This window comes from Hippoglossus hippoglossus, chromosome 8 (genome assembly GCF_009819705.1).
Source record: "Hippoglossus hippoglossus isolate fHipHip1 chromosome 8, fHipHip1.pri, whole genome shotgun sequence".
NCBI classification, from domain to species: Eukaryota; Metazoa; Chordata; class Actinopteri; order Pleuronectiformes; family Pleuronectidae; genus Hippoglossus; species Hippoglossus hippoglossus.
In genome coordinates, this window is record NC_047158.1 from 15,202,751 (window position 1) to 15,223,994 (window position 21,244).

Consider the following 21,244-nt stretch of genomic DNA (forward strand, 5'->3'; position numbering starts at 1 on the left):
ATCAGACATCCTGCACCTTGTCAGTACCTCTCTCAGGGGTTAGATGAGGCTGTCCTGAGGACCATAGACAATGCCCGGGCTCCCTCCACTCGGCCAAACTATGGCCAAAAGTGGAGGGTGTTTTCTACATGGTGTCACAACAGACAGGAAAATCCAGCCACAAATCCGGAGCTGGTTCTCCGCTTCCTTCAGTCACTTTTGGACTCGAACAGGGCGCCCAGCACCATTAAGGTATACACTGCTGCAATTTCTTTCTTCCACGAGACAGTGGGAGATGTTACAGTTGGGAGACATACTTTAGTGTCTCAGTTCATTAAAGGAGCATACCGCCTGCGACCAAGCAGGGCTCCATCGTGGGAACTCCCCTTGGTATTACGGCCCCTGATGCAGTCTCCCTATGATCCCATAGGGCAATCAAGCCTTAAGTTCCTATCTCACAAAGCAGCTTTCCTCCTGGCTATATGCTCTGCCAAGAGGGTGAGTGAGTTGCATGCTCTGTTTGTAAGTGACAATTGTTTAAGATGGAGGGCAGGTGACTCAGGCATGTCTTTCTGGCCAAACCCCTCGTTTTTGCCTAAAGTTATAAACCCTCAGACTTTAAATTTCAACCTGATCCAGCTCTGCTGCAGGAGGAAGCCAGCCTGCCTACTCTGGGCCCAGTAAGGGCACTGAGGGCTTATATTGCACGCACACAGTCTCTGAGGGGCTCACACTCTCAGTTATTTGTCTGTTTTGGTGGTAAAAAAGTTTCCACAGAAACGAAACTGGGAGCTCCCTGAAAAATCCACCCCAGGTTTTGGGGTTCTCAGTCTCTCTCTCCCATTCTTTTTCTAAATTGACAACCAGTCCAAGTCCAGTGATTGTTTTTATTTATCTGAGATACTAGTGGTGACATTTTTTACACTTTGAAAACCGGAAGTACACGCCTTCTTATTCTTGTGCTGATTCTGAATTCTTTGAAGATGTGTTGTCTGTTTTCTGGGATCGTGAAGGTTTTATCTCCAGTTTTCCTGCAGGTCCCCGATACTGGAACATGTTTTTTAGAGGAAGAGAAACATGAACAAGTCTCATTGGAGCTGTTTCCACATTTACCATAAAGCTCTGAATACGGGCGCGCTGCACATTTCAGGGGCGACAGGGAGAGGAAGCAGCGAAACTGCAGCGTTTCCATAACCGAACACTTCCAGAAGAGTTTATCCAAGGTAAGAACAATGTTCGCCCTTTTGTTTGACTCTATTCTTTAGTGCTGTTGCGATTTTTTACTCTTGATTTCCTCTTGGTCTGGAGCAGGCGAATTTTCTGTTGCTCATCAACGTCTTCATTACCCAGAGTGTAAATCTTGCAGTTTTTAAAGGTGTTATAAACAGTTGGTAGTTACAGCGGATGCTCTTTACATTTCTAACTATGCATCTTCTTTTACCGATGGAAGTCGGTGATAAGTAAACGGCAGGTTTTTATTGTGATGACAGAAGAAAGAAAACCATGGGTGAGTGGAGGGACGACTAAGTTTTTATTAGATCCTGATTTATGAGTCCTTTTTCTGTACTTTAATAGTAACAACATACTCTGGAGAACAACAGGTTTGGCTCTGTCAACACTGTGTAATATACATGTAGTCACACCCAATGACAACAATTTCACATACAACATATGACATGTTGAAGCCGGCCTGGATCTAGAAGTGGGCAGAAAAGCCAAATTTCTACTCTGCCCACCCAATTGGTCAACTTTATTCTGTGCCTTTTGAATCTGCCAATCACGTTTATTTCATTGGCACCATCAGAATATCTTGATTTCTGAATTACTGGTTGGACATAGTGCTGGGTTTCAAAAAACTATCCGCTGATTAAAATACATCTTCATTTGAACGATCTGATAATGAGGACATATAGAGGACAGATCGATCACACGAATAAGTTTCCTTCAGGTGCCGTCAAAAAAACAAAACACTACACAAAGGACAACCAAAGTCTCCAGGTGTTCACAGTTTGTTTGTCTACTAAAGCAAACCAGGCTGTCGAACTTGTTTTTTAACATATTTTGAGTTAATGACAACTGCATCATTAAAAATATTTTCTTTAGTGTTGTGTTTAATTGCAGCATCGTCAGTTCACAGCTTCCTTACTGGAACTCATCACCTGCATGGGTGCTTCCATGGAGGGGTAAAAAGGTTCAGTGGCGCTAGTCTGTGCGTGACAAGTATGAACAAAATAACAAAATAATAATAATAGGAGTTATTATTATTATTATACCACAGCTTGGTTGAATTTCCTATTGTGACACATTCTTTAAAACTTGGAAAAACCCTCAACAATAAGTTCACTGTGTGAAAAGGTTGGGCCACACCCAATCTGAGGAGTCATTTCAAAATACGAATGAGGAAATAACACAAATAAAATCAGTGAAATGGATTAGCATCTTAAACCTTTTTAGAAATCATTCTTTTTCCTAAGTTAAATCAAACCTATTTTTATAAGTAATGTACTAATAAATGCTCCGCACACCTCCAGCTGACATGAAATGGTGCGGTCCAGTTTTACAATTTCCACAGAAACGAAACTAGGAGCGGCCTGAAAAATCCAAAACAGGTTTTTCGATAATCCGTCTGTCCCTCCCATTCTTTTTCTAAATTGACAACCAGTCCAAGTCCAGTGAGTGTTTTATTCATCTGAGACACTAGCGGTGACATGTTTTATACTTCTACTCTGTAAACTTTTTATTTTTTGAAAACCGGAAGTACACGCTTTCTTATTCTCGTGCTGATTCTTAATTCTTTGAAGATGTCTTGTCTGTTTTCTAGGATCGTGAAGGTTTTATCTCCAGTTTTAATGCCGGTCTCAGATACTGAAACGTCACTTTTAGAGGAAGAGAAAAATGAAGTGTCATTGGAGCTGTTTCCACATTTACCATAAAGCTCTGAATACGGGCGCGCTGCACATTTCGGGGGCGACAGTGAGAGGAAGCAGCGAAACTGCAGTGTCTTCATAACCGACCACAGGCTTTTTAAATGGATCCAGGCCGACACACGGATAAAGACTGACTTCCAGAAGAGTTGATCCAAGGTAAGAACAATGTCCGCCCTTTTGTTTGACTCTATTCTTTAGTGTTGTAACGATTTTTGACTCTTGATTTCCTCTTGGTCTGGAGCAGGCGAATTTTCTGTTGCTCATCAACGTCTTCATTACCCAGAGTGTAAATCTTGCAGTTTTTAAAGGTGTTATAAACAGTTGGTAGTTACAGCGGATGCTCTTTACATTTCTAACTATGCATCTTCTTTTACAGATGGAAGTCGGTGATAAGTAAACGGCAGGTTTTTATTTGATGACAGAAGAAAGAAAACCATGGGTGAGTGGAGGGACGACTAAGTTTTTATTAGATCCTGATTTATGAGTCCTTTTTCTGTACTTTAATAGTAACAACATACTCTGGAGAACAACAGGTTTGGCTCTGTCAACACTGTGTAATATACATGTAGTCACACCCAATGACAACAATTTCACATACAACATATGACATGTTGAAGCCGGCCTGGATCTAGAAGTGGGCAGAAAAGCCAAATTTCTACTCTGCCCACCCAATTGGTCAACTTTATTCTGTGCCTTTTGAATCTGCCAATCACGTTTATTTCATTGGCACCATCAGAATATCTTGATTTCTGAATTACTGGTTGGACATAGTGCTGGGTTTCAAAAAACTATCCGCTGATTAAAATACATCTTCATTTGAACGATCTGATAATGAGGACATATAGAGGACAGATCGATCACACGAATAAGTTTCCTTCAGGTGCCGTCAAAAAAACAAAACACTACACAAAGGACAACCAAAGTCTCCAGGTGTTCACAGTTTGTTTGTCTACTAAAGCAAACCAGGCTGTCGAACTTGTTTTTTAACATATTTTGAGTTAATGACAACTGCATCATTAAAAATATTTTCTTTAGTGTTGTGTTTAATTGCAGCATCGTCAGTTCACAGCTTCCTTACTGGAACTCATCACCTGCATGGGTGCTTCCATGGAGGGGTAAAAAGGTTCAGTGGCGCTAGTCTGTGCGTGACAAGTATGAACAAAATAACAAAATAATAATAATAGGAGTTATTATTATTATTATACCACAGCTTGGTTGAATTTCCTATTGTGACACATTCTTTAAAACTTGGAAAAACCCTCAACAATAAGTTCACTGTGTGAAAAGGTTGGGCCACACCCAATCTGAGGAGTCATTTCAAAATACGAATGAGGAAATAAAACAAATAAAATCAGTGAAATGGATTAGCATCTTAAACCTTTTTAGAAATCATTCCTTTTCCTAAGTTAAATCAAACATATTTTTATAAGTAATGTACTGAAGGCACTCCACTCCTCCAGCTGCCATGAGATGGTTCGGTCCTATTAATCACACACCAATGGCTCTGGTTTATCTGGTTTATCTGGTTTGTCAATCTCCAAAGAAACGAAACTGTAGTGTATAATAATAATAATTAGAGTTCTTCTTCTTCTTCTTCTTATTATTATCACACCACAACTTTGTTAAATTTACTCTGCCCACCCCAAATTTCGAATTGCCCCCTCCAATCTGAGCAGTTTAGACCACATAGCTTTGTTTTGTTTTTTGCTCACTAAAGTCAAATCTCCAGACTAATCTTTTACATTTGTTGTAATAACCTTTCACACCACGACACTGAGTTTGCTACCATGTTTACAGCAGCAGTAGGTTTTATAGCATTGATCACCTTTGCACCGAATCACCTGATGGACTGGATTGATTTAGTGTCACCATTACTGAGTTTATCCACTAGAGAGCACTGTCGATTTTGTTTTGTGGGGATCCTTATCAAAAATATTTGTGCTTGTTAACATTAACATATATAATATGTTTTCACTCAGAATTGGCCTTAGTATTTGTAACATTTCATTGAGGAATGTAAAGTTACAGTGTTGTGCACATAGTTCTTTATCCCTGTTTATAAACACAGTGGCTATACCAAGAGGGACAAAGTAAACTTAATCTATCTGTGATTCCAGTTTGATAGTTACACCATCAAGTTTTATTAGTAGGTGACTGCCTGTGAGCCAGTTTTACTAACCATACATTTACCTGAATTCAACATGATAATGGACTAAATGGAAGTGTGCATCTTATTTTACAGAAGTTGGTGATAAGTAAACAGCAAGATTGTTAATGTGGAGACAGAAGAAAGAAAGCCATGGGTGAGTGGAGTGATGAGTCATTTTTTATGAGAGTTTGAGTTATGAGTCTTTTTTTTTACTTGAATACTTAAATACTCTTGTGTACAACATGTTTGTCTTTGCCAACATTGTATAATAAAGGTACACAATTTTTTTTAAATAATTAATTTAGGTTTTTTGTCTGGCATAGGCATGTAACATAGACCATGCCTATGCCTATGGTGTTATTTATATGAAAATTAAGATTCACACGCACAGTAAAAAGAACCGATATTTTTATATTACTGAGAGTCCAATTTATTGTGTAATGATAAAAGGGTCACTATTGTCATTTTACAAACAACTGTAGTGTTCTGATTCATTTTCACTGTTCATTTTCCTCAACCTCATTGTCAGCCACAGCACTCAGCCGTTTTCAGCAAAAGTGCTGTTGGGTGTAGTACACCTCTGACACACTGTACATCAGGAAGACCACAACCTGGTGGATGAGGTGGAACATTAAGCTGCTTGAGTCATGTTTTGCTTAGAATGGTGGAGACCAGACCAAAGCTAGCAGAGTGCACAGAAACATTATTTCAAATGAATGCTAATGATCCCATGTGTCTGTTGTATGAGCAAATAAAACACCTAATGTTTTATTAGGTAATAATATGTCAGTGTTTAAGTGGATTAAAGTTGCTCCAGGATTAAGTGAAGCCATAGTGCATCAAGTCCATAGACAGGGTTGAAAAAAAAAAAAAAAACTTAAGATATGGACTAACTCACTAAGTTTGCACTACCACCAAAGATGTCTAAATTTGCTAAGTAAAAACATGCCTGTAATATGTAGGGTAACTATAGTGTATCTCTGATTCTATACATAATTAAACCTATTGCTTTTGTGTCACTTCTCACTATTTAGCAGATGAACTTGGGCAGTCACCCAAGAATTGGACTGAAACTCAAGTGAGCAACTGGCTAAGATCCATTGGTGTGAATGAAAAATACACAAAAAAGCTCTTTGAGGAAGAAGTAGATGGAGAAATCCTTCTTACACTGGATGAGGACTTTTTGAAGAAAAAGATTTGCATGAAGTTAGGCCCTGCTCATTTGATTATTAAAAAAAGAGATGAGCTCCTCAACTCCCAGCAAAAATCACAGGAGAAGAAAAACCCCGACAGGGCTAACAAAACTGAGTTGGAGCAGAAAAACGGTCAAAAATCAGTTCAATGTCAAGTTGCAGGTGAAGCACCTTCAGCACAGGTTCATGTGGGAGACTTAGAGGAGAGACAAACAAAGGAAGACTGCAAACCACGACCATTTGATCAAGAGGGGGTTGATTACATATATGTAAAGCACAGGGTCCTGCAACCTGAGTCAGGCGCTTTTAATTTGATACATCCATGCCATGAATTTAAGTCTCTAACTGTAGCTGCCGGATTGGATCGCACGAGGCTCCAAGCCAAGTTTGCCAAAGAGGTTCTTAAATTTGCAACTGGCTGCATGAATATCAGATCAAATGGCACAATACACTTTGGTGTGATGGACAGCAGGGAGGATACAGGATACATGCACGGTGAGGTAATTGGCCTCCCTGTGAAAGATATGGACATATATGTAGATGCTTTGGACTACATTGAAAGGAGTTTCTCATCTGACGTGGAACATGTGCGCCAGTGTGTGCGACCACCAAGATTTGTTGAGGTTATGGATCGAGAAAGTACAGAGAAGATGTATGTGGTGGAGGTTGACATTGTACCTTCAATCAGCATTGTTAAGAGCAAGTGGTATGCAGTTCGTCTGCCCAACTTCAACGAGTCGGCCAATAAAGTACAATTCGAAAAGGAATCAATTCTGCGGAGGGTGGGTTCAAAAACAGAGCCAGTGTTGGACAAAGATTTGAGTGAATTCATCCAGCGAGTTAAGGATCGCGATGCTCAAAGAGAAGAAGCAGAGAGAAATCAGTTCCACAATGCTCCACTGTTCGGCCAAGACCTTGGAAGGAAACTCACAATGCTAATGACGAGTGGGAAGAAGTTTATTGAAAATAACAAATGGTTAATATTCGTCACAAACAAATTCAAACCTGATGATCTTTGTCACATTGACTGGCTGCTTAACATGAAGTTATTCTGCGTGTTTGACTTTGACCCTGAATCAAAGGTTTCAGGTCTTTGCAACAGATACCTTCAGCATCATGCTGCAAACATGCATTCTCTGCAGAGCTACAGGATGTCCAGCAACACAAGCATCAAAGAGTTCACTAGCAACCTGTATCTATTTGAGCAAACTAGCTGGATCTTCTGTAATGGCCGTTCTGACTTCAAAGGAAAAGATACGCCCTGTGAAGAGATGACTTGGATCAAGACAAAAATAACCCTCTTAAGGGAATCTGTGTCTTTGATTTGTAAACATATCTTGCCAAATGGGGCATTCCAGGTCATTTTTCTTCTCACATCACCAGTTGAGAAACCATTGTTGCACACCTTTTATGAGTTTTTCACAGACATGGAAGGCCATGAAGACATCATCTGCATCTGTGAATCCGAGAGCAACTTCCTGAGGTGGCAAAGCTTTGCAGAAGGATCGTGTGGAACAGAAACCGTGAACAACTTCAGTGTTGTTGGGATGAAAATGAGTCATGTTAATGCAACCGTGCAGAATGTACAACCTGTAAAAGCCTGTACCAGCAAACATTTGCCTGTCTTTGTGAAAGGGATCTGCCTACTTGAAACAAACAAAGAGGAAGAGATGGCTTCTCTAGAAATTCTGACTGTCAATCATTGTGATGAAACAACCGAACACTTCATCAGTGAGGAGAAAGCAAACGTTGAACACCAGTTCTTCCGTGGTGGGAGAGTGACATGGTTGAATTTCTGGCTTGCTGAACACAAGCATGTTGGAGAGGTAATTGAACGAGATGCTTATGAAGATGTCTCCAAACTTCTCAAGAATGCTCTGAAGTGCAATGCAGAACAGACTCCGGTGAAGAGTATAAGCATCTACCATCATCCAGGAAGTGGTGGAAGTACTGTGGGAAGACAAGTGTTGTGGAAAAACAGGAAAGACCTAAGGTGTGCAGTTGTGAAGCCTTCATACTCAGCTGCGGTCGTGGCGCAGCATGCTGTTGACCTCAGAGAATATGAAGAAAAGGATCCACAGAGGTGTCTTCCAGTGCTGCTCCTCATTGAAGACTCAGACCAAGAATATCTAGATGATCTCAGGAATGAATTAGAGGTTGCAATTAACAGCAAACAAATCCAGTACGGATCACTGTGTTTCATTTTGTTGGGCTGCAGTCGATCCTATGATCCAGAGAGAAGATGCAAGGAGTCTCCTTTACGAAATGTCTCTGTCACTCACAAGCTGTCTGCTAAAGAGAAGAGAATGTTTGCTGGAAAACGAGAGGTGCTCGAAGAACAATACGAGCATCAGTTCATCCTGACTTTTGTTCTGATGAGTGAAGGATTCACTGATCATTATGTTCAAAAGTTTGTGAAAAATTTGCTCCAAGACATTGACCATCAATCTGCTGTCACTCGCCTCATTCACTATGTAGCACTACTTAACAGTTACGTTCCGAACTCATTCATCTCTCAGTCCCACTGCGAAGCCTTGCTAGCTTTGAAAATGTCAATGGAAAGGTTTCACCAGTATGAATTTGAGAGACAACTCAGTGATCAGGCTAAACTCGTCTTCTTTCACCTCAGAGATGAGAAGACCCACATTAAATCAATCAGAATCATTCACCCACTCGTTGCAAAGGAAATTCTCCAACAACTTCTGGGAAGCCAACAGACCCACAGTGGTGTGGCAATGAAATTGCTCTGCGAGAATGTGCTCTTCGAGCACAGATTTGGAAAGGAAGAATATCTGTCATTCTTGAGAGCACTTCTCATAAGGAGATCCAGAATAAGCAAAGGAGATAAATGTGACAGTTTTTTCTCTCCTCTGATTGAGCATGTGTGTAAAAACGAAAAACCAGACAAAGCAATTGAGTTACTCAAGGAAGCTTTCAAGCGTTTCCATGATGATCCATTCTTTGCACAACAACTTGCTCGTCTTCATTATAAATATGAAATGTTCGAAGAGGCAGAACACTGGGCAGAGACGGCAGCAAGACAGCTGCCAAACAACTCATACATACTGGACACAAAAGGACAGGTGTACAAAAAATGGTTCCAAGCCAAATGCAAAGCCATTGACAATGACTCCAAACCAAACACTGCCATAAATACAGCAGATGCTGTGAAGACTGCACTGAAAGCCATGGAGTGTTTTCAAGATTGTGAGAGAGCAGCTACAGCAGATACGGAAAAGATAAACAATTATGGATATTTTGCTGAAGCTGAAGTTGGATGCAACCTGCTCAAACTGATATTTTCATTGCAGCTTTTTGCATATGGAGCCAGAGGCCATGGAGAATGTCTGAAGTACTTGTGCAGTGATTACATTCCAGAGGAACTTAAAGATGACTGGGAACCATTCCATGATCGTTTGAAAAAGCTCTACAAGACAGTGAAAGATGCCTTGGAGTGGATTTCAGGAGACCTCAGTTACTTCCAGAAAGACACTGGTGTAGATGAAGATGAGATTCATTTAAGTACTGAGGGGAACATAAACAATCCACTGAAATGGTTGGCAAATATATCCTCTGAGTTTGGAAAGTACTTCAGTGATGCTTTTTATACTGCATTTCTGCAAACTGGGCAGTCAACCGCATCCAATCTAACTCCTATACAAAAACGCATGGTCATCTATCGTCTTGGCGGAGGTAACGTCACATCCATCCTCTCTAAGCTACGTGAAGAGAAGGTTGCAGTAGATACTCTAAACAAAATCCTTTCTCTCTACCCCAGTAATCCACTGCAATCAAAGTTTGACCAGCGTGATATTGTGAATTACACACTGGCCAGCATTACTCTGAACTGCTTGTCACCGATGGCTCTGAAAGTTCCTTCTCTCAAAGTCCTTCAGGACCTTTGTCGTCAGTTCCCAACTGATAAAAAGAAATGTCTACCAAGTTCCTTGTTCCTGCTTACCTTACTATTCTGGCCAGAGGATAATGAAACAAACCTTGAGAGAGAAAACAAATATGAAGTTGTCCAATCAGCTGTTCAACACATGGAGAAAGGATACTGGACCAAGATGAAGGACATTCCTCCACGGAAGAGAAGACTTTACACCCATTTCTTTCTGGGCAGTGGAAATGGATTGGATAAATTTATCCACAAGAGAAAGTTTGAAGGACTCGTAAAGGTGACCTCTCTCTCTGAGAAGCGCATGAAGTGGTTAAGTGGTGAGGTATGGAAGAAGCCTGAGATCGCCAAGTTGTTAAAACGTGTTTCTGGATGGACTGATGATGGAGTGGTGTACCTCGAGGGCCCTCAGAAACAGAAGTTCAGGATAATGCCGCTTCATTTACCTTCACTGCCTCATAGCAATGAAAACATCACCTTCTACCTGGGGTTCACCTTCAGAGGTCCTGTTGCCTACAACATCGTGGTAAATAAATAGGATCGTTGTTCAAAGACAAACTGTCATTTACCAAAGCATGGGCTTTGTAGTAATAGGAGAAAGACAGTTTGATTTGGACTTAAAAACACGCAAGGTTTCCTTTGTCAGTTTGCCAAGCAGGAAATAATTTGTAAAACATGTTGTTTTTTAAGATATGAGATGTTTTGATACATTTTGCATGTTTCCTCTCTTGTACTTGTATAAACAGTGTATTAGGTGTACTCAAAACACAACCACTATAAGTTTCATTAATGTTGTCATTCTTTGTTTATACATATACAAACATTTCTGAAAAAAATAACAATTTAAACAAAATGTGCTACTTTGTGATTTTATAAAAATTATGTCTTTTTAAGATCTGTGTGTAGAACTGTTATTTTCGATTGTTTGTGGATGTACTTCAGATGGATTGAAGTTCACACCTGTCCACGGTAGTGTACACTCACTCCTTCATGCTTTCCAAGATACAATGTAGAAAGGAAGGGAAACTAAATATATTTTTTTCATGGGAATTGTATCATTATGTATCAAAAACTAATGAACAAAACAGTGTTCATTTCAATACAATGTCTGTGCATATTGATTATACAAATGAAAAATGTTTAAATAAATGTCTGTGTAGATATTGAAAAGAATGTTCTTGTGATGTTTGTAGAAATATTGAATATATTCTACGCAAGCTATGGAAACCTACTTGTTGTCAACATGAAACTGCACATAAAGCCAGTTGCACTATCGATCATTGTATCTGTCATAAGAAATAATAAAGTTTAAAATGGTGTGAAAATGTGTAAGATTCATCAATTTTAAACTCCAACCTAAAGGCTGGTTATGGGTTAAACGAACACAGGGAACATTAAATATTGAATGTATGTTTTAGTCTGAAAAGAGGAAAAGATCTTGATCTTGTTTGGTTTTGTTGCTGCAGCCACAGATGATCACCTGTGGCTGCACCTTGTGTACGCGCAGCAGCACGTTTTGTCCCAGTGTGCTTGCCCTAGTTTAGCATTAGCGTGCATGCTGCTCTGGTAGCTTTAGCTTTAGCAGGCTTGTGACGCCCTTGTAAGCATCGTGTTTTGTCTGAAGCGCTCTTTGCTCCCCAGTCTTTCAACAAAACGCGTTAAACGCTGCTCCCACGTCATTTATCTGGAGGAAACAGCCAAATATAAGCTTCGCGCTGAGCTGTGTCGTAGCTAATCTCAAGCTAACAGCTAGCTAAGGTAACTCCAGCTTCGATTGAGCCACTGAGAAACACTTCATCTTCCGGAAGTTGAATGTAACAGCCCGAACACACGGTTCCTCATTAATTATAAGTTAACAGTGGCTTTGGCGATAGCTGCAGCTTATTCTACTCTTGAATATTAACACCATATAATGTACAGAGTGTACGTGCTGCTGCGTTCGACTCTCGTGCCCTTTAACCCGGAAGAGTAACTGAGGTGACAGCAGGATGGGTTTGTTGTTCGGTGTCACTACAGCTGTTGTCCTCGCGTTTGCTTTGTCCACATGTTTCTACATCAACCACCTGTCTGACCGCGAAACCAAACTTGTTAGTCCAGGTCAGGCTAAGCTACATGAGATCCATGGAAGGCGTGTTGATGATAATCCAGACAAACCAAGCTTCCCACAGAGGAATACTTCCATGGCCAGTAAATGCACCATGGCACCAGCAAGTCGGTTTGACTGTGCCAGGGACAGGGCTCTGAGCCGGAGACAGTGTGAGGAGAGGGGATGCTGCTATGCCCCTCTGCCCAACTCTGCAGGCCCCCCCTGGTGCTTCTACCCCAGTTTTTACCCTGGTTACCAAATGGGCCCCCTCACTCCCACCATGCAGGGCCAGGCTGCCACCCTGACCCGTGCCAAGCCCTCCTATCTCCCCAGAGACATCTCCACTCTCAGCCTGGAAGTCACAGAGGAGCCTGCGGGCTGCCTGCACCTCACTGTGAGTACCTAACCCCCCTAAGTATCATGCCATTCTAAAAGATGCAATGAAGAACGTGCAGGAGGGCCCACTGGAATTCCCAGTTGATGTGCACAATACGCATATAATAGCAGAATGTAGTTAAAATAAAAAAATACACTGCACACTGAGTAAACTATGTATTTCATTGAGTTTTACATATTCAAAAGTATTAAGGAGGAATACAGATTTTGATATCCCATTTTATTTAATATTTTTTATACTATGAGGATTTAAGAGTTGAGTTTCTATGAAGAAAACTTTTGCTAACTCTCTATGGCCTGGAAAAAAGACAGGATGGATTATTTAAGTTATATATATATATATTTTGTAGCAGACACAATCTCAAAAGTCTCAAAATTTGTTTGAAAATGTTCACGCATCTGTTTTTGCGGTGTGTAGTAAGCTGATAGTGGATTTCACTTAGCTGTATGCATGAACCAGTGATAAAATAATAAAAACTTAATTCATTCATTCATATGTCTTGGATGAAGATACTTCATCAATGAGTTCTCATTAGGACGCGATGGGTCTAAACTGAACTGTTTTCCTCCAAGTTGAAGGACCCATCATCTCGGCGATATGAAGTCGAGCTCCCAGCTGGTGTTCCTCAGAGCCGAGCTGATGGCGATGATGCCCTCTACACAACGGAGTACCAGTCTGACCCGTTTGGTTTCATAGTGCGACGTAAATCCAACGGAAAAGTGATGTGGGTACTTTTCAGTCATATCATTGTAGCTGGTACCATGCACTTTCACTAATATGTTCTTTTTAAAATTTAATTTAATTAGTTTATTTGTTTTTTTCAATTTCACAAGTATATTGAGTATTTTCGTAACAAAACGTCCCGCTGGTTTCGCTCAAATGTGTGAAATTACATTCTCATGTTATGATTTCCTTTGTCATGCTCATTATGTGGAACGTATTTGTTTGTCCTCTGTGTCATTCCTGTTCAGTATGAACACAACTGTGGCTCCTCTGCTGTTTGCTGACCAGTACCTGCAGCTGTCAACCACACTGGCCTCTTCCCTCGTCTCTGGCCTCGGGGAGCATTACACCTCCCTGCTGCTGGATCTTAACTGGACTTCACTGACTCTCTGGAACCGAGACATGGCTCCTCATGTGAGTCTAATGCAGGGGTTCTCAACCTGAGGTTTGGAACACCTCAAGCAATCACAAGGAACGTCTATAGGGTCAAGAGATAATTAAAAAAATAACAAATAGAAAAAATTCCTGCAGCACAAATGGTTTCTTTTTTTCTTGTATTGGAAAGGAAAGTTTAACGTCTTCAAGTCTCTAAAACTTAAATGTGTTTTTTTAAATGAAATCTTAAAAGAGAACATGGTTCTTTGGTTGATCTTCTCATGCAACTTAAATCTTTGACAAGAGCTTGCAAGTAGTTGCTTCATTTTAAAGGGTAATAAGCCAAAATGTGTATCACCTGGTGTATGGGACATGTCAATATATAAAATAATCACACGCTACTTTTAGTTCCTAACACATTCAAACATCACAAAAACCTGTACTATTAAGTTGTTTCTGTAGACCAAAAAGAACATAAAGACCTTTGCAAAAATAAACCGACAAAATAATAATAATAATAATAACATTGTTAAAAATAAAAAAGCCATTACCTCTTTAGCGGCTGCTGCTTCAGAGCAGGCTAAAGCACCACTGCAAATACATTAACTCAAAAATGGAAAAGCAACATGCATTATGCTTTTGTCATTTCCTACTTTTTACCTGGTGTGTTAAAGTTGTAAATGTTGTTTCTTTGCAGGCTGATGCAAATCTTTACGGCTCCCACCCATTCTTCTTAGTACAGGAGGAGGATGGTCTAGCACATGGAGTTTTCCTTCTCAACAGCAATGCAATTGGTACAGAGCTATTTGTTCCATAAGACACACACAGCAGCCATTGTCGTTGAGTAATTTTCAACGGAACATGATTGTTTTTTTTCTTGCAAGTGCAAATTATTGCTGAATGTCTTCTTTTATGCGTCTGTAGAGGTGATGCTGCAGCCGACCCCTGCTCTCACCTGGGTGTCCACTGGAGGAATCCTGGACCTGTATATTCTTTTGGGTCCTGACCCTGAAAGTGTTGTTCGACAGTACCTCGAGGTCATTGGTATGTCTTTTCAGTGTCGACATTCAAATATACATCTCTATGTCGCAACAGCAATAGGCTAATATATATTGAACATACCAAAATAGAATTGTGTAATTTTTAAAACCTTTGTGCATGTCAGTGTTAGTATATTTGAAGGGGCCCCTGAGGCAGCCTGGTAAAAAGTGGACTAATTAATGTGTTTTGTCGCTTATCTATTCCCAGGCTATCCCATGATGCCCCCGTATTGGTCACTGGGCTTTCATCTGTGTCGCTGGGGTTACAAAACCACTGATACAACCCGCAAGGTTGCACAGCACATGCACGATGCCAACTTTCCACTGGTAAAGGACATTAACATGATATTTTGTGAAAGTGTTACATTCAACATTGTGTTGTTACGTACACAGACAATCACATATTTTTGTACATCAAATTTGACTCCTCCTTAAATTATTTTTGTCACCCTCAGGATGTGCAGTGGAATGATCTGGATTATGCAGATAAGCGCAGGATTTTCACTTTTGACCCCCGGCGATTTGGGGACCTCCCAGAGATGGTGGAAGAGCTCCATGAGGGAGGCATGAAGTACATCCTTATTCTGGTGCGACATCTTTGAGTTTCAAAGACTTCACAGCTTCGGCATAATCCTGCTGAGAAACAAACAAATAAACAAACAAACAAACAAACAAAAACAGACAGGAGTGAAAACATAACCTTATTGGCGGAGAGAACAAACCACAAACGCATACACTTCTATTGTTAAAAACGAGTAACATTTAACAGTGAATCTCCAGTAGATGGCACCAAAAGGTTCTTAATTTGTGTGTCTCCTGGTTTCTGTCCCAGGACCCGGGGATCAGCAGCACTAGCCCCCCTGGAACTTACCCCCCCTTTGATGACGGACTGAAAAGAGATGTCTTCATTAAAAATGCTACAGGACACATCCTGATAGGGAAGGTTAGAACAAGTTTTTCACTGGGGATGAATGATTTTCTGTCCCGTTCTAAACTTTCATATACACTCTCATACTGGTTATCTAGGTTTGGCCTGGTCCAACAGCCTTCCCTGACTTCACTAACCCAGAGACCAGAAAGTGGTGGGAGGACTGCATCAGAGATTTTCATTCTAAAGTGCCTGTGGATGGATTGTGGATTGTGAGTATTTCAGACAAACAGGGCACATGTTATTTAGACACCAATACTAGACACAAGATATCAGGTTTGTGTGAGATCAGAAAGGTACATTGTGGTTGTGTGTTTAGTTTGCACCTTAAAAACACTAAAAGAATCACTTATCTTTTGTTGTTTATCTACCGTGCTCCACCCAGGATATGAATGAACCAGCCAGTTTTGTGCAGGGATCAGTGGAGGGCTGCCCTGACAGTGATCTGGAGAACCCGCCTTACACACCCAGTAAGTGTACTCTGGTCAGTGTTGCAAGTTACCAGCATCTAAAGTCATACAAAAAGTTGTATTTCTACACTTCCCAGGGTTTCTGCTGCATCTTAAAACATCAGAAAAATCTTAAATTCAAGAATCTGAACTTTAGGCCTTAATTATGTTCCGTTCATTTAATGCTATTTCTTTAATGGATTATCTTTTTTTAGGACAGATGTTTCGGCGGCATGTATAGTTTGTCTCAGTGTGATGTAGTTCTTTCTCATTCATCCAGATATTAGCATGGTGCTCTAAGACTTTGAATATCTACTGTCTCTGCCTTTGGTTTGTGAGATAAAGTGGTGTTTTGGGTTATTCTCTACTCAGCTACTATACCTATCACCTATCTTTAATTATGAGGAAGGTGTATGTAATTCTGGGACTTTAATTTCATTTGTTATGGTTACTTAACTTTTTGAAACCTTCAGAAACCGTTAATCTACATTCAGTTCCTCCATTAAAATAGATGCAGTATATGGATGCATGATTAAATGATTATAGATTCATAACGGATCTGTTCACTGCTTCTTTCAGTATGTTGCATCAATGTGTTGCATCTGACTGTGTTACAAACAGGAGTGGTCGGAGGCCGGTTGAACTCAGGAACTCTCTGCATGTCAGCTCAGCAGAGGCTGTCCACTCACTACAACCTGCACAATATGTACGGACTGACAGAGGCGTATGCCACTAACAGGTTAGACCACCACGCAGAGCTCGTTTTTAAGGGGGTTATAACACAACATAGTGACGAATAATAAAGTCAAATCCTCTGACATCAATTGACATATTTGCATTTGCTACCTAGTTTATTTAAGTAGGTCAACAATACAGTATGTAAACATTAAGTAAATACACTAAACAAGCCAGTTTAGTTTTGTTTTTAGTTTATTGGAACTTAATGTGACACCACAGACTGTACAAAAGGCGTTCTCTGGGTTTTGCCCTTTGCTGTGTACACTGTGTATTTATTCTTGTTCCTGGTGGCCAATCTTAGAGCTCTTGTGAAGATTCGAGGGAAGAGGCCCTTTGTCCTGTCCCGCTCCTCATTCCCCGGCATCGGGCGCTTCTCCGGAGTGTGGACAGGTGACGTCAGGAGCGACTGGGAGCAGCTTCGATACTCTATCCCTGGTGAGATGTAGTTCCTGAAAGGTCTGTGTGTGCAAAAGACGCACTGCCTGAAATTTAATAACACCATCTTGCTTCAGGGTGTGTTCAGTTACTGGATATTGACTTTTTATTTTTTTTTGCTTTTTTGATGGCCGTATAGCCCTATATGTAACACACATACTGTTTCCTTACCTTTTACATTTTTTATTTATATTTAGGTGATTATAATAATATAATTATCATCATCGTTACTGTTATTACTGCTACTATTATACTGCTATTCTGATGAATTTTATTTGTTTTTCTTTTGGTTATTTTTCTTTTACTTATTCTTCCCTTAGGTTGGGTTAATTGGAGGGTTGGTTTGTTTCTCTTGTTGTTACGTGTTAATAACTATGTAAAACTGGGTGAACTATACTTTAAAAGTATGTATTTTATGCATCAACATCCCAATAAAGATACATGTGAAATTACAACGGATCATTTGTTAAGTGTAGACTGACCTTTTGCTCCTGCTTCCTCCAGCGGTGCTGCAGTTCAGCCTGTTCGGGGTGCCTCTGGTGGGGGCAGACATCTGTGGCTTTGGAGGCAACACCACGGAGGAGCTGTGTGTGCGATGGATGCAGCTCGGGGCCTTTTACCCGTTTATGAGGAACCACAATGACCTGCCCAACGCTGTGAGACAGACTTCGTTTTTGACTTGTGTGTGTGTCTATGTATCTGCAATTTTTGGTTGGTTTGGATTAAGTGCATGAACTGTGTAATTGAAGTAGAGGTCTGCCCTGCATGTTTAGAGTAACTCCAACTGTTTCATGTATTATGAATAGAGGTAACTCTATCTCTCCTCATTGTCTGTTTGTGTGTCCTTCAGCCTCAGGAGCCCTATGTATTTGGGCAGAAGGCCCAGGCTGCCATGCGGAGTGCGTTGAACCTAAGATACTCCCTTCTCCCGTTCCTCTATACACTCTTCCATCATGCACACACCTCTGCTGATACTGTGGCCAGGCCTCTCTTTATGGAGTACGTGTCGTCTTCATTTTTTTCTTTTCTCTATCGTCCTATTTACTTAATTCAAAAATAATGAAGGCCATTTTTTATATCTATCCTTTTAGGTTTCCCTCTGACCCCAACTGCCAGAGCATAGACCGTCAGTTCCTGTGGGGGAGTTCACTTCTAATTAGCCCAGTCCTAGAGCAAGGGGCAGTGGGACTGGCTGCCTACCTGCCCCTCTGCACTTGGTACAACTTGCATAACGTGAGTCTCTCAAGCCTATTGAACTTTATTTTTTTCCCAATAAGCCAAGGTTCACCACAAAGGTTCAATCCATAGACTGTATATAAAACTACTTTTGACGCCATTTGGATCCAGAGTCTGCGCAGTAGTGACGGTATAATCAAGATGATTTGGCTTCAGTTTTGAGGAGCAGTCATGTCGTCCATCTCCATATACAGTCTATGGTTCAATCAGTTTTTGTTTATTGACTGGTGTGAAGGCCTCCGTGACTGTGGTGGTAACACATGACATTAGTATTCAACAGATTCTCTCCGGGTTCCGTTCTGCTGTGTTTTGCTCTCTAGGGTCAACCTGTCTACAGTAAGGGTCAGTACATGCTGCTGCCAGCCCCTCTGGACACTATCAACGTTCATGTGAGGGAGGGACACGTTATCCCACAGCAGGTGGGTGTCTGCACTTAAAACACAACCCAGGCATATCATTTTTGGGTCATTTGGAGACAAAATGATGTTTGAGGATGTAGTCTGTAATCAGTGTATTCTGTAATAATCTATTGTGTTTTCTTTGACCTGTCTTTACCTGTGAAGGATCCTGCCCTGACAACCACAGCCTCACGCAGAAACCCGTTCTTCCTGACGGTGGCGCTGTCAGCAGGCGGCTGGGCCTGGGGCGACATGTTCTGGGATGACGGGGAAAGTCTTGATACCTACAAAACAGGAAATTACTGTTATGTCACCTTTGTGGCTGCTCAGGTAGGGAACAGGCGAGTGCTGTGGAATTGCTACTGAAAAGCCGATTAACAGTGATTTGCATTTTCCTCCAGTGCCAACACAGTCAGAAGTGTGTTTACTAGTTTATTGACTCTGATTCCACTCCAGTGTCAGATAGTGGGTGATCCTGTGAGGCTGAATGAGGCCCTGGATGGTCTGGTGCTGGGAGGCCTACGGGTGTTTGGGGTGCCCTCACCCCCCCGCTATGTATTGGCCAATGGGGACAAAGTCAAGGATTTCATGTACCACAGTGACACCAAGGTGAGGCTTTAGTGACTTGGCTCTACTTCCTGTGATGTTTGTCCTCCACAGAAAGTGAATGATATCAATCTGGGGGTTAGTTTCTGACTGTTTATGTATTTGCCTCGTCTGTCCTCCCTTTCTACTAATCATGTCTTCTCTCTCCTTTACTACAGTATATCAGGTATTATTGAGAATCCAGCTGCTCTGTCAGCCTGAAGTGATTTATCTGTCTTGTCTCTCCTCACAGCTTTTGACAGTGACCAGCCTGGCCTTGCCCATGTCTAAGGTGTTTACAGTCCAGTGGGCTCTCTGATGCACTGAACATTGTTGCTTAAAGGTCTTCGGGAACCTTAACATGTCCCACTTGTGCCTTTTATATGATAAAAGACTTATTTTGAATGAAATAAGCTGTAAATGCCATGACTGAATATTTTCACCTGAACCCTGAAGTAAACAAATGGAAAAAACAAACAGATTCAAACAGCCAGGGTTTGTGATGTCACAAACCTAACAAACCAATCCAGTCAACTGGTGATTAAACAACTTGCCATTCGCGTGGAAGACCGCGACAAAGATGTCAAGAGAGCGTTTGCTGATATGGACCGACGCCAGTGCTGATGTGCTGGAAACAAAAACACGTGACCTCTGCAGCAGAATTCACAGATCCTGTCTCTGCATGTTGCACCCCCCCTCAACTGAACGCTCTGGACATTGATGTCTGAAAACGGCTCAGGTGACCTGTGATGGTGGGGAGACGGGCAGCAGGGGTGGGGCCATATTAGCATATTCATAGATCGCAGTCATGAAATGAGGAAGGAAGGTGTAGAGTTACATTTAAGTCATTTTAAGGTCATGAGGGGATTTTTTTTCAGGACAGACCTTTTGAACATGTTATTTTTGCAGGTCCTGTAATTATATCAAACCATCGTTTGGATTTGAAGCAATATTTTCCTGCTTTCTGCTAAACTGGATCAAGATTTTTAATCCCTTGTGAATAAATATATGTATATATATATAGTTTTATAGAATTCATAGTCCTTTTTATATATTTTTTTAATTGTGTTTTTGGTCCATTTTTAATAAAAACTGAGCAAAAACATCAGTTTCTCTTTATTTACACTACCTCTGATCATCTATCTGATGTTTCATTTGCTAACTGCTCAACATGCTGCATGTATTTAATCTGTTGCATATATCTGGATATATAGCAGGATTAGGCAAGAATTACCAAACGGATTAACACAAAACTTGTTGGAAGAACACGGATCAGGGAAAAACTCATAAAATGTTGGTTTGGACCAAGGATTTTTATTTTCTTGTTTTCTTATTTTTCATAAATTTAACAGTTCAAAGAATAAGGTGCTGATGTGAGACGACAAACTGTTCTAAGATACAAGTCTGTTGTCAATGTGATGCACTGACTTCAGCTCTGGTCCTGATGCTGCTCAACCAACTGCATCAAGCTTCTGCCAGTGACCTTAAAAACGTCACTCGTGATGAAAGAGGTCAGATTTTTATGGGACTCTGTAGATGACTTTAGTTACTGTTTGAGAATATATTTTTATTTGTGTGTTTTAAAGTGTATTTATACAGTTCGTTGTTTTCCATGGGAAATCTTTATATTCCCGTTTTTTGTATGATAGAAAAAAAAATCGTTTGACATTCCGGAAGCAGAGAAATAGGAGGGATCTGTCTGGACCTG

The 21,244-nt window shown here is 40.8% G+C and overlaps 2 protein-coding genes across 8 annotated transcripts; both read left to right on the top strand.

Annotated features, from left to right (window-relative positions):
• The first annotated feature begins 1,179 nt into the window (after nt 1-1,179).
• LOC117766585 (sterile alpha motif domain-containing protein 9-like) lies at nt 1,180-11,524 on the top strand. Of its 4 annotated transcripts, none has more exons than XM_034593758.1 (5): nt 2,591-2,707; nt 2,824-3,062; nt 3,283-3,345; nt 5,149-5,209; nt 6,090-11,524. In XM_034593758.1, the coding sequence occupies exons 4-5, from the start codon at nt 5,206-5,208 to the stop codon at nt 10,682-10,684; spliced, it is 4,599 nt and encodes a 1,532-aa protein (XP_034449649.1). In that variant the 5' UTR covers nt 2,591-2,707; nt 2,824-3,062; nt 3,283-3,345; nt 5,149-5,205; the 3' UTR covers nt 10,685-11,524. The 4 variants fall into 4 exon arrangements, with proteins under 4 accessions (XP_034449651.1, XP_034449649.1, XP_034449652.1 ...); XM_034593761.1 differs by having other exon boundaries at nt 6,093-11,524; XM_034593759.1 differs by lacking the exon at nt 3,283-3,345 and having other exon boundaries at nt 5,163-5,209.
• Nucleotides 1,436-20,198, top strand: gaa (glucosidase, alpha; acid (Pompe disease, glycogen storage disease type II)). 4 transcript variants are annotated; one of them, XM_034593790.1, is made up of 19 exons: nt 1,436-1,486; nt 13,202-13,353; nt 13,601-13,766; nt 14,425-14,521; nt 14,652-14,771; nt 14,976-15,094; nt 15,223-15,354; nt 15,600-15,710; nt 15,794-15,907; nt 16,081-16,165; nt 16,766-16,883; nt 17,184-17,317; nt 17,822-18,000; nt 18,168-18,316; nt 18,409-18,550; nt 18,874-18,972; nt 19,117-19,281; nt 19,408-19,560; nt 19,790-20,198. In XM_034593790.1, exons 1-19 carry the CDS (start codon nt 1,463-1,465, stop codon nt 19,853-19,855), a joined length of 2,325 nt encoding a protein of 774 aa, XP_034449681.1. In that variant the 5' UTR covers nt 1,436-1,462; the 3' UTR covers nt 19,856-20,198. The 4 variants fall into 4 exon arrangements, with proteins under 4 accessions (XP_034449681.1, XP_034449677.1, XP_034449679.1 ...); XM_034593786.1 differs by lacking the exon at nt 1,436-1,486 and adding an exon at nt 11,655-12,626; XM_034593788.1 differs by lacking the exon at nt 1,436-1,486 and adding an exon at nt 11,655-12,626 and having other exon boundaries at nt 17,822-17,973.
• The last annotated feature ends 1,046 nt before the right edge of the window (nt 20,199-21,244 follow it).